Here is a 16,662-nt window from a genome sequence, read left to right on the forward strand (position 1 = left end):
TTCGTCATGCAGGTTGAGCCTATGATAGGTGACGTTTTCCTTGTTTTACCCGCCTTCCTTGACGTAGTAATGTCGTACTTACGGCATGGCTTTTGCTGCGCCGATCAAACGGTTTAGCTTGGGAGAAAAAATACGTTTTGTTGGAAAACTGGAAGATACATCCAAATGCGATATTCATTTTTGGATCTATAGCTGTTAGTAATTGCATTGTGGTGAAGACGCTTTTCTGCTCGAAGTGCTATTTCGTATAGTAAAACTGTCAGTGTATAACGCAGGGATATTTTTTGTTGACCCGGCTTGTAACTTAACTAGCCAGCATCTGAACTGCAATGTATCTAAAATAGTCGTATTACGATAGGCAATGAAAAGATGAAATAAGCATTTTTAACTTACCTTTTCTGGGTGACATACTAGCATACACGCCGTGCAGCAATCAAGAACTAACAAACTGGAATTTACAAAAGCGGAAATGTCCCATGTGCAATTTTATTTTTTCCAGTGAGTTACATTATCACAATGGGAAAAATAGATGTTAAAGTTCGTATAATCACAAATTTGTATTTTAACAATAGATGCACCTTGCCAATAAACTAGTTGATTGACTTTTATTACAATATGGGGGAGGAAGATACACTCAAATACCTGGTCAAGTTAACGCAAGAGGGACAATTGTCTCTAATCAGAAAGGTGTTAAGTGAAAAGGAAAACATTCGGAATTTGATCAAAAGGAAACATTTCGGAAAATCTGGAGACACGTTGCTACATTATGCTGCTAGACACGGTCACCTGGAAGTCTTAAAGTTTTTAATGGAAGACACCGGTTTGGACATAGAGCTTCATAACAGCGATTATAAGACGGCTCTGCACGAAGCGGCGTCAATGAGTCACAGGGAATGCGTGGTGTATCTCATTGCGAAAGGGGCGAATATAGACCGTTTAAAGAAGGCAGACTGGTAAGACTTTGATTAATGATGAATCAGGTCGTACAACCACAGTTTGTGTTATTGTTGGAAATGCCAACCTGCAGCTCATTTTCATCGTGTTCGGCATACTGCAGTACTTGGACATAATACAGTAGACTGCATACACTCTGGACACATAGCAGCTCTATTTATATTGCGTTTTGTCTGAGTTTATTTTATTCTATTGCATTATTATCTATTATTATGTAATCTTATTTTTGTGATTTTTATCTCCCCCGGTGAGCTCATAGAAAAGACATTTCATTGCCAGTAACTACTGCTACATGCTGTATTGATGTGCATTTGATAAATAAACCTTGATGATTTTTTAGCACTTACATGAATTTTGATTGAAGGTGCAAGTAGGATCACTCTCTGCATACAGCCTGACAATAATTCATCATGTCAGAGTAAGTAGTGAAGATGAATAGTGAATGACGTAATTTGGGAGACTTTTTTAACTAGTGATGTATATTGTAGACAAACACCTGTAGCGTTTACAGGTTCTTTTCAGCAAAAAGGACCAGTGGAGACGCGGTTCACAAACCAAGCACTAACTTTATTCATTAACAACCACTCAAAATAAAACATAGGATATACACGCACATGACGAGACTGACGGAACACGTACACAACTTTAGGGTGGTAATTACTTAACAACACGCTATACTTTTATAAGACTACACAGGGCACTAGAACTACTAGGACATTATTTACACAGGTAGGGTCAGCCGCTGGTCATCGTGCTGACCCTCAGACTCTCCCCGGCTACCACTCCCAGCATGCCCAGCGGTACTACGAGCGCCTAGGGGCGCTTCCTCCTCACCACCAGGCGAGGGCGTTACACACCACTTACAGAGAGACTATATATATGTACAAAACAGGTTTAGTCACACCCGAAGAGGGCTCATCAGAGATTTAATCTTTACTTGTTCCTAACTAAAACAGTTCTAACTTTTAAAAAATGTTATAGCTAAATGGCTGTTAAAAGTAGCCTACATTTTGTTAAACAAACTTATACGGTCTTGTTATATGTTTAAAACATGATGAAATGAGAAATTAGTCCATAGTTGTCCACCAGGGGGCTTCCTGAAGAATAACCGCAAACCCCTTGCTGTTCCGGTTTAGAAAAATAACAAGAGTACGACACTTCTGTATTTACCTTCCAGAAACCAAACTGAACAAATCTGGTACATGAAGAAAACCTGGAGTCTGCTCGACTCTTAATCTCTCATTCTGAATATCCAGCAATGTGTGCACAATGCCCCCTTAACATTTAACATAAAGACCCGAGCCCTGGATTTGTAATTTGCTCAGGCTGTAAGAACTGATCCACGCTGTTAGCATCTGCCCCTTGGCATTAATAACATGAGTTATTAGTATGCAAGAATTAGCATATAGGCTTGCGTTCATGGTAATAAATAGAATTTCAAGTTCTAAGAGCACCTGATGATTCTTTGTTTTTTTTTTATTCTAAACTAAAGTAGAAGTTACTTATTGTCTGTGGTGTCCATTTGGCAATGCCAAGTCTAGTCAATGTGGCTGATTAGTACAGGCCTTTTCTATTCACAGAAACTGCTGCAAATGTGTACTCAAAAACACATTCTTGTCAAGTGGTTCTTTTTTATTATTTCAGCCCACAGCACCAATAAGACAAGTCAGTGATGCAGTTCTCACGAGTAGCACTTCACACTCAGTTGGTGAGCCACATGCAGTAGGTCACCCTTGTGTAGCATCATGTAGATGATATTCTTGCCTCAAGGTCATGCGAATCCAGCAGTGCCGAATTGTGCAACACCATTGCGAATCCCATTCACAAAGCTGTGCTCCAAATGGGCACATTTACTTGTTGGATCACGTAGAAACCAGATTGAAATGTGTTTTGCCTTAAAAAAATATCAGATCAAGAATTATTTACCCACCAAAAATCTTAAAACCTGTGTAAATGTGGGTCATTCTACAGTATGTTAATATGTTTGTAATCCAAATTATAGTCCCTTTTAAGAATTTAACACATCGTTAGTTTTTCTCTCCTTGCAGGACGCCTCTCATGATGGCCTGTACAAGGAGAAACCTTGATGTTATCAAAGAATTGATTGAAAATGGAGCAAAGCCAGCGCTGAAGAACAAAGATGGTTGGAACTCTTTCCACATTGCATGCCGAGAAGGAGATCCCTGGGTCATACAGTACCTGCTGGACACCTGCTCAGGAGTGTGGAAGACGGAGAGCAAGACTCTCAGAACTCCACTGCACACTGCAGGTAAATCAGGAATGAACAGATCTGTCTTCTCAAATTTATCTTCTTCATAGGCATGAGTACAAAGACGGTTTCATGCAGTACCTAAAAGATTGACAATAAAGAATTATGTGTATTATTAGATGGGGATAATTTTAGTCAAAATGCCCTATCTATGGATCTTGTTGTTCTCCAATAAGTAGTTATCCTAATGTGTTAAGTCTACAGCTCTTGGTGTAATGTATTCCAAATGAATTATTTCATCCTGCGCTAAGTATCTATGTTCTTTTTAAAGAGTGTAATAGAATTATTCATTATTCAAAGTAAATTAAAAATAGATCAAAGATTAAGACTGTTAAAGGGGGAGAAAAGGGGAATGAGAGTGATAAGATCAGCTGGGGGTGATCTTATCACTGTCCTAATGGTAGTTGTCTAAAGATAAGTGGTATATATTACATAAACACAAAATATTGATCATCTGTATACTAAAATCTAATTCTATTGCTGGAGGCAAACAGCAGCTTGGAAAAAAAATCAGAAAAGTGAGAACTGCCAAAACAAACAGCTAAGCCTGGAAAAATACAGATGATGTCACGCTGCTCGGGGTAATCAATGCATATAAGTCCCTGTAAGTACTGAAAGGCAGGCACAAATTCAGAAACCGTCAGTGTGTGAAATGTTCATGAATCAGAGGATTTCACTGTTGCCGAAATTAAGCTGCTGTATGCAATATAGCATCTAGGAAGGGGAATAAATTGATATGAATGTCTTGAAAATTATAGTTCAATAATCTCTGAGCTTTGGTTTTGAAAATTGTACATCTGTTAAACAAACCCTATTTATGACATCTGCTTTGGAAACAAAGGCAGAGTTGGATAGCAGAGCTAACAGAGGTCAGAAAGTTAAAAGCTGAGGTCAGGTGGATATCAGTAGATATAAGAAAGTACTGTAAATTAAATCTGTTAAATGTGTTACCTAAAGCTGATGTGTTCTAAATAGCAAAGGTATCACAGTTTGTCTTATTTGTGCCTCCAAAAGCATTTTTTTTCAGAATGCATTGGAATTATGAATTCCATTATGAATGGAATAACAGAATTATTCTGGATTTATTTTAAAGTCCTACTTTTTCTTTCTAGCAATGCATGGATGTGACGAGGTTGTTAATATACTGCTCGACAGGTAAGTTTGATAACTGATTGCTCACATTTTGAATACAGACAAACAAGCCTATGAATTTCAAAACAGATTGTGTTAAGGTCTTCCAAAGTTAGCACTGCTTATGCAGGGCAGTGACATGGGTGAGGTTAGTAGGCCAAACAGAGAAAAACAATGTGATTTCTGTGCCAGGAACAGCAATGTGATGACAAAGAACATAATGCTGAATTGTGTAATATGTGATCCTGTTTATTCAGTAATACTGAGTAACAGGATAGCTGAATTAAATAAATTAACATGAAACATGATCTGAGCTGCTGTATTATATTAAACCAATTTTTCTGAACATCATACAATATTTTACAAGCTGGTTGATAATGGAGGATAATGATGGCGGGGGTATCAGCCATTTCTGTGTGTGACTGTTAACGGAATCAATTACTTAATATCAAGTGATTTAAGAGTAGTACTGTAGTTTGCATTTTCATCTATTGTTTTGTATGGGCATATTTGTAACTGTAGCATTCATTTTCAGATGCAATTATGAACCTGACTACAGAGACAGCTGTGGAGTGACTCCTTTTATGGATGCTGTAAGAAATGGTCACATTTCAATCGCAAAAAGCTTGATGGAAAAACACCAGGTAGGTGATTAGAGAACCTGTTTTTCCAGCTTACTCACCTTGCTTGCAGATTTAGGTAGATAGTGCCTTTTATGAGATTTTTTTTATAATTTGTCACTTTATGGCTGGAATTTTTGGTTTTGTTTAAAATAGTCTTCATATATTGTAAGAATGCTGTATTTCATTAAAAAATAACTTGTTAACTGTTTATGGAACAATAGATACAAGCAACGGGTCATACTGTAGCTAGAGAACAGCTACACTCCCTTTCCAAAGTAACACCGGAAATCCTGAAAGACACATTAAATTAGAATTTATATTAACTTTGTTTATGCATTGTAACACAAGACCTCCAAGTGAAAAATAAATGCTCAAATGTTCTGAAATGTAATCACAAATGAAAGCCTAGAAAATAGGATCCCTTTGCATTCTGTTGTGGCCAAGCAGAGACTCCAGGCTGTACACGTCTACTGGTAGTGCATAAAATGAACAGTTCAAGTAGGAAGCTGTGTCAGCATGCGTAGGCTGCAGAGGACACACACCTGAAAGGCGCACACACCCGAGGAAGGCTCCACAGCCGAAAAGTTGTTTCTTTTCCTCTCTTTTCAGCATGGAATAAACCTTTACTTGTTCCTTTCCATAAAATAAACACCCATCCACCCATTTTCTAACCTCTTCATCCAATTCGAGGGGGAACTGGAGCCCATTTACCAGCAAGCAACGGTTGCAAGGACAATCCATCGTGAAGGAGACAGAGACGCACACGCAAATACAGCTCATACTCCCACACCAGGCCACTTGTACCAGAAACCAAAGATGTGGTGCATTAAGTCTACTCAGCTAGATGTCTTAAGAAGGCCAGGTCCATTCTCAAGGACCCCAGTCATCCCAGTCACAAACCGTTTTCCCTCCTACCGTCCGGTAAACGGTACCGAAGCATTCAGACCAAGTCTAACAGACTACGGAACAGCTTCTACCTCCAGGCAATAAGACTGCAAAATAGCCAACCTGCAGCTCCTTTAGGAAATCACCTGTAATGGCTACATGGACATTCAGCATAACCACACTACTTGTATATATTGCATACACCATGGACAGCAGCTCTACTCATATTGAGTTTTATTCAATTTCTATTACACCTATTATTATGTAACCTTATTTTCGTAACCTCAATTTTGTGATTTTTGTGAGCTCGCAGAAAAGACATTTCATTGCCAGCAACTACTGCTGCACGCTGTATTGTTGTGCATTTGATAAATTAACTTTGATTTGATTTGGTTTTCTTTGTATTTGTGATTATTAGGCCTCTTTCACAGCTGTGGATAACCTGGGAGCTCAGCCCTTACACCAGGCAGCAGTCACTGCTCAGGAAGATGCACTGCGCTTCCTTGTCGAGGACCTGGGGGTGAATGTGAATGAAAAAGCCACTGACATCAAGCTGACAGCTCTGCACTATGCTGCAAAGGTGAGCGCCTTTCATATTTCTACCACTTTAAAGAAAAACCTTTACAATGAGGTGTCATTCTAGGGCTCCATCTGTCATGATGAGTTGCAAGCAGGTTACTGAAGCAAGTATCCAACCTTTACATACATTAAATATAAGTAACCCAAACTGAAGCTTGACAGAGCAGCTTGTTCCAGATTTCCACAGTCCTTGGTGCAAAAGAGTGCCTCCTATTCTCAGTTTGTGCACTTCTTTGTAGTTTCCACTTCAGGCCGCCGATTTATATTTCACTGACGTTTCCGACAGTGTCAGCTGACTGTCATTGGCTTTGAAGACTTTGAATACTTGGTCAGGTCTCCATGTTCTCTTCACCATTCATTACAAAAATGTTCAGTTGTTTTAGGGGTTTCCAGTCCTGTTCCTGAAGGTTCAGCATGTTTGTGGGTTATCTAGGTCTGCTTAAAATGAACAGCATCAGAACTGGTCTGATTAAAGCCAATAATCGGACCAATTCACAACCCTTGTTTACTAATTTCCAGATATCGACTCCCCAACTCCAAAACCAACAGATTTAAGTTCTGATTCATACCTTTTTTTTTCTTCTGTCCACCTGTACACCAACACTGCTGCTGTAAAACACTCCAAAAAATCCAAACACTGGATTTTTTTATTGAACTATTTTACTCCGTGCTTCCTTTCTCCATATATTTATCCTCAGTGATCCATTAAACCATTTTGTCCATTGCGTTTTATCCTTCAGTTTACTTGCAGGATGCATGTATTCTTGCTTTAAGCAGACCAGATTTAAATTATTTCCGCTCAGTGGAAATAATTACTGATACTGATTTCATATCTCTCTTATCCGATTGTGTTTTTCATAAACATATTCTTGCTCATAACCCGTTTTCATTAAATTGTACACTTTTGTTTTGGACTTGACCAAGAGCATTTTCTTCAAATCATACCAAATTATGATCACAGTTCCCCTGTGGTTTGCTTATCCCTGTATGCCTTGCTCTATCTTGTTTGAAGAGATGGTATCAATACTAACTTTCATGTACAGTTTGTTCTCTGACAAACTGAGTAGGATAGTAAACATTAGTCATGGCTCTTTTATTTACAGCTGTTGACATACTGTACTCATTGGTTATTCCCAGTCTTTGTGAGGTAAATTTACTTATGTAAAAGACTTGGGTGTTTATGTTGACGTAGCATTTACCTGTTCTAGACAATGTAGGGAAGCATTTAAAAAGTGGAACCTACTGTACATGCTTGGGCATTTAAAATTGAGAACAGGGTGGGTTTCTTTACCCAAACGATTGAGCAGATACCCTGATAAAAACTGATTTGAGATCCTTGGATCAATTAACTGCTCACTGCCAAAACGTTTGAATGGTTTCTTCTTGTTTTTATAACTTTTCTTGTGTTTCTAATTAAAATCTACCGTGATAAATGCTTATGACATGTGCATGAAGTTGTTAGTAGTTACTCCTAATGCTACACCTTTTTATTTTTTTTCTACATCTGATTCATGCATTTTGAGATCCATGATTTATTTAGGTTAATTTTGTGTGCCTGAATGCTCTTTGATTGTGTAGTGTTACACCTCCAACTCTTTCAGCTTTCCTCTTTCTCCATAATGATGTTTATCCACCAATATCTTCCACCCTCTCTTGGCCGTGTTTTTGATTTTCTTTTCTTAAAACTTCTGACATTTAGGTTTGTTTTTCTTTTGCGTTCCGATTTCAAGAAAAAAATTTATAAGGCCCTGGTAATTATCTGTCTGTAATGGACTGTTGAGTTTGGTATATGTTGAATCTATGGTGATTTGATGTTATTAGAGGACGTGTAATGTATACTGCTTGTTTTAACAATGGTTGAGTCCATAATATTAGTATGATAGGTTTTGTACATATTTTAAAAATAAATAAGCTTCCTGTTATTTTTGTAAAATGTGAAATTGTTTTTAAGCATTTGTTATGGCCCTGAACATTCATTTCCTGTAAATAATCTGTAAGTTTGATTTCAAATTTTAAACAGTACTGTAAGTTTTAGCTATCTCAAACCACATTCTTTTTATGTTCCTTGTCTTAAACCGTCTTGTCAATTTGACATTTCCTGATGTAGGTCTTGACTGCATAACGCTGATTATTGCTTAGCTTAAATATTTTACGCAGCAATATCAGTGCCTTGACTGTAAATCTTTGACTTAATATACCATTATTTGGTAACCTTGTAATTAACCTATAGCAGAATGGTCATTCAGATATAAAGTGGAATAAACTCTTATTTTACGCAAATTCTGTTTACAGTAAAACAATACATTTAAATTGCAGTTTGCACCTTAACCACAGATTAGTGCTGAAACTCACTGAAGATAGAGTGTAGATGTAGAACAAGAAAATTTATATCTGTTTAGCTAAATAGTTTTAAGTCTCGGTAATAGTGGAAAATCACCTACTCTACTTCTTCTTTTTCAGACAGTATTATTCCGTTCTTGCAGTAGCAACTTTAGACAACCGCACCAAGAGGTTTCATTTCCTTTATTTATTTTAAACAAATATTTGACAAATGTGGTGGGTTGAGAACTCCATATACAAAAGGCCTTTGCTGATCTGCAAAGAAAACCCAGCCTGTGCAGGGCCTGCACTTCGTGTTTCACCCTGCTCAACAATCCCAATCTGAAAGAGGAAAGGGCTCTTCTGCCCTTCGGCCTCTCTTCCTGATCATATCTTGGGAGTCAGCTATGACCCCTCACATTCATTTCATTGGTGACCTGACACTCGATATAGACCTTTGTATGAAATATGCAGTAGCCTGTGATCTTAGCAATTAGCATTTCTGGTCTTTGAGGTCACTCCTGTGAAGTGCAGGCTGAGCTTTGTCACCCAGGTGTCACGGGTTCGAGCCTGGGCCACATCACTAGCCAGCTATGAAGGGGATTCCATTCTACGGTGGCACACTGTTCACTCAGTACCACTGGGAGTAAGGTTGGGATGAGGCCTACCGGGCTGTCTCAACTCCCAGTCGAACAGAGACTCCTACAACTTCGTCAATGACATTAATTCATTGAGTGAAGGATGTGCCTTCCCTCCAGCTGGAACTGAATCTTTCCCCGGAGCACTGTGTAACTCTCATCTTCTGACAAGCTATAAGATAAATGGCTGAACTGGTGGGCGGGTCGGAGGTGGAGGTGTGTGTGTGTGTGTGTGCTTCATTGTAAGCGGAGGTGTAAAAATACTATTGGTGATTCCAAGTAGGGTGGGTCTCTAAACGTTAAAAAAAAAAATTAAACCTTTTATTTACAGGAGGGTCATAGCAATGCGATAAAGACACTGATTTCATTAGGAGCTGACCTCCTAGCTAAGGATGCAAAGGGAAGATCAGGTAAGTAGACTTTTTTTTCCCCAAAATTGATAGTGCATGTGGACATGTGAGCAAGCAGCATGTGGCCTGTATCATTTCCCTCTTTTCCCACAATCAATCAATCATGAGTCCTAAAACAAAGATGCAAAATGTTTAAAATGAGCTGAACTAATGTTTTTTTCTGATCCCATGTGGGAATAAGTTTGCACCAAAATTCCCAAGGAAAAAGTAACCACTAATAGGTTGTATCAATTGTAGTATTTCAAAGTTTGCAGAATACTCTGGAAACAACTTTACATGTACGTTTTATTATTTTACATAACAGTATTTTACTTTAACTGACTTTATTTCACACACTGTTGTATGTTTGTTTGTACTGCACTTGCCCATACAACACAGAATGGTGCTGTATGAGCGTTAGGGCCATACAGCTTATATTGAAATAGATTTTATGTTCATTCCTTAGTTTTTCATTCTTGTTTTTTATTTTTTATTAAATATAAAAACATAGCAATATTCATTTCTGTTTAACTGAAAAAACGAATCGATAAAACATATAGAGTACTGTGCTGGAGTTACATAAATGTATGATAATTCTGTGTGCATTGGAAGAAGTCTAGAACACGGCTTTACTTAATGCTTTTAACTCCATTGGCTCCTGACTCTATAGTTTTGCACATAGTCTAATATGCAAAATTACTTGGGGGCGGAGCGGTGGCTCTGTGGCTAAGGATCTGTGCCTGTGGCTGGAAGGTTGCCGGTTCAAATCCTGCAGCCGGCAGAGGAATCCTACTCCGTTGGGCCCCTGAGCAAGGCCCTTAACCCCAACTGCTCCAGGGGCGCCGTACAATGGCAGACCCTGCGCTCTGACCCCAGGCTCTCTCCCTGTCTGTGTGTCTCATGGAGAGCAAGTTGGGGTATGCGAAAAGACAATTTCTAATGCAAGAAATTGTAAAGGGTTAATAAAGTGATATTATTATTAATATAACGTATTCAAGGTGACGATCAACAGTGCTAACTTTGGTTCAACTAACTAATTTCAACTAACTTTGGTTGTAGAAATGAACACTATAATGCCTCATCACAATCTGGACGTGAACTAAACAATAAAAGTCTTATAGAGTGGATAATTATCAATACTTGAGGCTTGAAATGAAATAAACCACACCATTACTCTTAAGTGAACAGAGGAGATGGATCACTCACATAATAGCTTCCCATTCAGTGAATCCCAACCACTTAATATCACATATTGTCTGAGTGATGGTCATTCAGAATCCTTCCATCACGCCATTACCCCTCCAGCACTCATCTTTGCCCCCTTGTGCATGTCCTCCAGCCCTGTCTTTCTGCAGGTTCTGTTTAGCTCCTTCATTTCCCGAAACAGACCTTCTTGAAGCATAGTGTCAGTCCTCCCCCACTCAACACTTTTTCCTTCAAATGCTTATTTTAACGAGCTGAAGCACTTTTCACCCCTTTACAACCTGTTTAAACGAAGATTTTACACCAGCCTTTAAAAAATGCTACACTTGGAATTTCACTTGGAGTCTCTTTTTCTAGTATTCTTTTAAGAAAACATAAAGCAGTATTCTTATATAACTAAGGTGAAGAGGTGTGAGTGGCATTATTGTGCTTACTATACACATAACCTTAAAAATGGGTTTAAATAAAGGATTGGAACAAAGGTATATCCTGATTCCAACTGGAATTATCAGAATATTACTGGTTCATAAGAGACGTTCATGGACCATAAGACATATCCTGCAGCAGAAAAGCAATAATGATATAATTTCTTAAGATTTGTTTATTCATTCTATCCTAAGAATTCTTTAAAACGTATCCTAGCATGGTCATGTAATCTTCATGTTATTGTGTGTGTATATTTCTCAGTAAAAGTATAAAGCTAAATTCTTGCTGGATCAACCCATCATTTTAGTTATTTCATTAAACTCATTTAAAAGGTAATGTTTACTTTTATTGTCCTTAAAAAAAAAAAAGAATAAAAAGCAAGACACAAGACCTTATAAACTGAACTAGTCATGATGGTTGTTTTCTTTGTTTCTCATTCCAGTGCTACACATGGCTTGTGCCGGCCAGCATGCAGAGGCTGTGAGAATTCTCTTGCAGGCAGGCTTGAGTGATACAGAAGACTCCTCTGGAACAACAGCAAAACATTTCATTAAGAAACCAGATGTGCTGAAAGTTTTTGAAGAGGTCCTTGGAGATTCTAATGAACCCAAACTTAACTAGGCACACATTGGGTTTTATTTTTTGGTATAGTGAATAAACTGCGGAAGAAGAAAACAAAGTAATCTTAGTTTGGGCTTTTCGAGTGACCCAAGCGGAAAAGAAACGTAGCTTGGGCCTTCTGAAAAGGAAAAGGCATCCGGCCAGGTGCAGGTTCTGCTCTGTCACTAGCTGATCGAGACCAGGATTTCCCACGCAGCAGAGCACAACCGACTGAGCGCCAGGGAGACAGCGTGGGGTTAGTTTGCCAGGGCACTTTTGGCTCTCGGCAGCACATCAATCCTTTGCGGGCTCTCCAGCAATCAGCTCTGAACCTCCAGTTTGGGGCCATGGTGCCTGAAACAGGTTCAAATACCACTAGCTTGAAGTCAGAGGTGTCTGCCTGCACTTCTTCATTTTCCCCCCTATGTGCGATGGTGATGGTTTGTACTGTAGATGCATGCCCAGACAAAAATAGCATACAAATGGCTTTTTCAAACTGAGCATGTATAACAAAATAATTGGAGATTCTAAATCGTTCTACAAAAAGAATCTTTGCTGCTTTGCTTTGACCTGGGAAAGTAAAAAGCAAAGACCAAAGCCAGGCAATCTCATAGTTTCCATGATATGTCAATCTCTGGTCATGTACCAAACCATCTGTTACAGAAGGCCCAGTATATTTGTAAAGGCAAAATATGTACTAAAAGTACTCCAATGCAGAAGTAATGATAAGGAGGCGGGAAGCAGGAGAGAAGGAGTTCCACCACTTAGCGAGAACTGGAGGAGAGGTGAGAAGTCGAAGCCTGCAAATGAATTGAGAGCCCTAGAAGGAGATGAGTCTGTCGTTGAGAGAAGGGGGAAGGTGTGATCCTAGTTTCAGAAAAATGTTGGTTCCGGATGTTTTTTTTTTTGCAATAAGAATTCCGAAACACCTGTGTGAGGACACAGACAGGAAGAAAAGATTGTGAAATGGGGAATTATCGGTTTAGAGAGATCTTTGATCTTCACAGCTCTGACATGTTCCCTGAAAAGGTCTCCTAGTCTCCTTCCTGTCTCACCAATGTAAATAGCTGGGCATTTTCAGCACCAAATGCAGTCAGAAAAGAGGGTACCAGTAGAGGGGCCATCCTGTAAGACGGGGAAGTTCTCATAAATGGTCCTGGAAATAGAAAGGGTGTTAGGATGGTATTACTGTATAACCTGCTAATAATGCACACTTTACAACCAATCTTAAACACATTATGGAATAAGGTTTTCCAAAATGGAAGTAAGGGTACTTGTATAGAATGGCAATGGTCTGCATTTAACATCAATACATAGTGATGTTTTAACATGATGATCAAATGTGTTAGTTGAGGGAGGAGCATTTTTCCTTGGGATAAGTCACTGAGCTCAAGTCATGTGATTTAGTAACAACTCCAGGTGCTCAGTGTTTATCTGAGAAGAGTTACCATTGCCAACACGAGTTAATCAAGGGTCTATGTAAACGGTCATTTAGAAAGATACAATTTTAATTAATGCATGAGGAGTAAAAGACATGACCGCGTCGCACTGGAAGATCACCTGTCTGTGACGTACAGTACATTTCCTGGAGAAAGGGATGTTCTGTTTCAGCAATCGGGAGAGTCATCCAGAGACACCAGGAATGTGGCTCTTTAGGCAATCTATCAGTGCATGTGTCTGATCAATCATTTTCAGACTTAAATGGCTAGAGAATGAGACCTTCCTGAAAGAAATATCTCTTGTTTCAGCAGAATGACTGCTTGCTGTTTGCATTGACAATGATCTACAGGTTCAGTGGTAACATTAACAAAAGAGCGACAAATTTGCTGACTGCTGTTGGCTAGAGACCATTAGATGTGGTGGCAGAGAATGTGGCGGAGTGTTTTCTTCCCTGATGGAATTCCATCAGAGTTGATGGACAATGATATGGATAAATTGTGATAAATGTTTTACTAACTGTTGCCTTGTTTTTTGAGTCAATATGGTGGGCAGTGGAAGTGTGAGTGGAGAAACCTCCATTATTGCAAAAAAGCCCTTGGTACAGAATCTGTAGTACCCAAAAGATATTTGATAAAATCATTCAACTGACTGTTTCCTATTCCCGTAGCAGCCAATATGAAAGAGTCGCAATTCCTGCAGGACGATGCATGGTTAGCCAGTATTTGTGAGCTAGTTGCAGGTGTTAGAGGAGGAGTGGTAGACATCCCAGACCAGGGACTGAGCAGGTCTGCGCATTAACACTCAACTGCATGGAATCCTAAAGGAAGTTTTACCCAATATGAACTGTTAAATGTTTTAATTATGACAGCGCAATGGAAACGTATCATAGTTGTTAGAGCTCCAGTTTTATTCAAAATTAAATCCTTTAGACCTGAGTGTTGTTTCTTTTGTGCAATAGGAGCCTGTGCTGATCATTGACAAGGCATGGTCTCTTACAGCACTGCCAATTCAAACCTTTAATACTTTAAACATCTCATAAAAACATTATACTTTTTAATTAACATGCTAATTAATGAGACTGCTTTTTGATTTTCAGTCTACATTATGATTTCAGTACTATACCAGTTCTTACGGTATTCACATATATATATTAATTTAGATTGACTTTATTGAACTGTATACAATAACATTATGTATCTTAGAAATACAGCAAGTATTTGTAGAGTGTACTCGGCAAATGAGCACAATTACAATTCAAGTATTTTCCACAAAAGTAACATTTCCAGAGATTACAAAAATGCAGAATGTTTAATAGCTTTTATTATAAGCGATTTACTTGCTTGATCCATATTAACTCGCATATCAGGAAAATAGTGGTCTTTATTTGCCTTTAGATTTACTGTAATTCAAATTCACAGTGAAGGTCTGTATTTCTTTTTTTCAGAAAATGGTATCCGTGATCAGCCTATTAAATGAACTCATGCATTGAAATGAAGAGGAATGTGCTAAATAGTTTTGCAGTCAAGGCTATTGATGAGCCTTATCTAGTTTTAAGTGACATCTGTTAATTTAAGAAAGCTTGTTGCAATCTTCTGCACACATGGATGTGTTTTCTGCCACATGCAACTGTTTAATATATTCAAAAACACACACAAAAATGTTGACGGCTACTGTGGAAAGTGAAACTTTTGACATTTTGTAGACAAAGGGAACCAAGAGAACACATTCGGGAATAATGACTACACAAATCAGAGTGCACTACACTAGCTCAAATAACTAAGCAAAAATTCAACCAGCTCTCCTCTTGGAACTCGACAGTTATTTGACTTGAGATACTGTAGATCAGTGGTTTGCTGTCTGGGGTGCAGGAACCCATGGGGTACCAAAAGGTCACTGGTAAATTCTAGCTACACCCACAGAAGATGCAAAGACATTCCACAGCTGATAGTATTATTTCTGTTAATCAAACTTCCATGACAGCTTGGAATGACCACCTGACATTTAAGACCTTAACAGTGTAAATTTGCCGTTGCTGTTATCATTGTAAGATGTTACGTGGATAGAAGAGATATAGAGTGTCACAGAGAGGAAAAATGGCTGTATTGATCTTAAGTTGCATTGAATGGCCAGCGTCTCTCTACAGTAAGTGTTGATGAACCTTGTTCTCTTTTTTTTCTTTGAATGGTTTTCTTCCATTCATTAATGGCCCTCCTAGCTCAGGCACTGGAAATTGGCACACCAATCAGAGGTGACGTTGGTTTGCAAAACAGGTTCATCTGTACCTGTGATCGGGGGGGGGGCGGCTCTGGAACAGGGTGCGAATACACAATGCGTTGTTACACCTGGCCATCTGCGTACAGCCAGGTAATCAAGGAGCCCTGAGCAGTTAGCTCGGCCCACAGCCAAAACCTCACCAGAACACCATCGTGTATTTCCAGTAGCCTTATTTACTGCCATCTCTTTGGTGAGACAGGAAGGAGACTGGCAGACTGTTTCAGGGAGTCAGAGCTGAGGATCAAAGATCCCAGCCAGTATTTCTCCCATTTCGCCTCTAACAGCCATGATCATGCAGTGTTCTCCATCTGCATCCTCACAGAGGGGTTTAGAACTGCCAGACGCCCTCTCTCCCTAACACCTGAAGAAGACTCCACAGATGAAAAATTGTTTCTTTTCCTTTTGGTGTAGTATAAACATGGAATAAACAGGAAAAGTTATATTTACCCCTTTCCTCGTCGTCCGGTCACTGCCACCCCCCGGGGATATGTCGCAAGCCTGAGGAATTGCTGTGTTACGGGGTTACATTTGTGTGGAGGATTGAAATATTGTAATAAAATGGGATATTATAAATGACAACTGCCTTACCTAGCACCCTCTAGAATCGCTTGGTGGTGTAGTCAGCGATGGAGCAGGAGCAGTGTCTGCCTTCAGTGATCACCATTCCCTGACACCCCGCACAGCCTTCTGACCTTACCAATGGGTTATTATCATTGTAACTATTCCACTTTTTTTTTTAAAATAGACGTTCTTGACAGAAAAAATGGAATTAAGATATCCCACAGGTAAAAGAGGTATCCGGTCCTCGGGGTGTTGTTATTGATTTATTTGGCTGATGCTATTATCCAAATCAGCTTACAAAAGTACCAATTTACATAGCTGGGCATTTAAACAAACCAATTTGAGCGAAATACCATGCTCATTTATACCAC

At 39.0% G+C, this 16,662-nt stretch overlaps 1 protein-coding gene across 1 annotated transcript; it reads left to right on the plus strand.

The window, feature by feature from the left end:
• Positions 1-55: 55 nt before the first annotated feature.
• On the plus strand, positions 56-16,176 carry ankrd16 (ankyrin repeat domain 16). Its single transcript, XM_015352387.2, has 7 exons — positions 56-953; positions 3,003-3,223; positions 4,336-4,378; positions 4,890-4,998; positions 6,281-6,442; positions 9,730-9,808; positions 11,859-16,176. Exons 1-7 carry the CDS (start codon positions 616-618, stop codon positions 12,035-12,037), a joined length of 1,131 nt encoding a protein of 376 aa, XP_015207873.2. The 5' UTR covers positions 56-615; the 3' UTR covers positions 12,038-16,176.
• Positions 16,177-16,662: the final 486 nt, after the last annotated feature.

Source organism: Lepisosteus oculatus, chromosome 7, assembly GCF_040954835.1.
Source record: "Lepisosteus oculatus isolate fLepOcu1 chromosome 7, fLepOcu1.hap2, whole genome shotgun sequence".
Classification (NCBI taxonomy): Eukaryota; Metazoa; Chordata; class Actinopteri; order Semionotiformes; family Lepisosteidae; genus Lepisosteus; species Lepisosteus oculatus.

Excerpts from the sequence above, each read along its gene's own strand:
- ankrd16 (XM_015352387.2), top strand. The coding sequence starts at position 616 with ATGGGGGAGGAAGATACACTCAAATACCTGGTCAAGTTAACGCAAGAG. Across the intron at positions 954-3,002 it reads CGTTTAAAGAAGGCAGACTG|GACGCCTCTCATGATGGCCT; the intron begins GTAAGACTTTGA and ends CTCTCCTTGCAG. Across the intron at positions 4,379-4,889 it reads GTTAATATACTGCTCGACAG|ATGCAATTATGAACCTGACT; the intron begins GTAAGTTTGATA and ends ATTCATTTTCAG.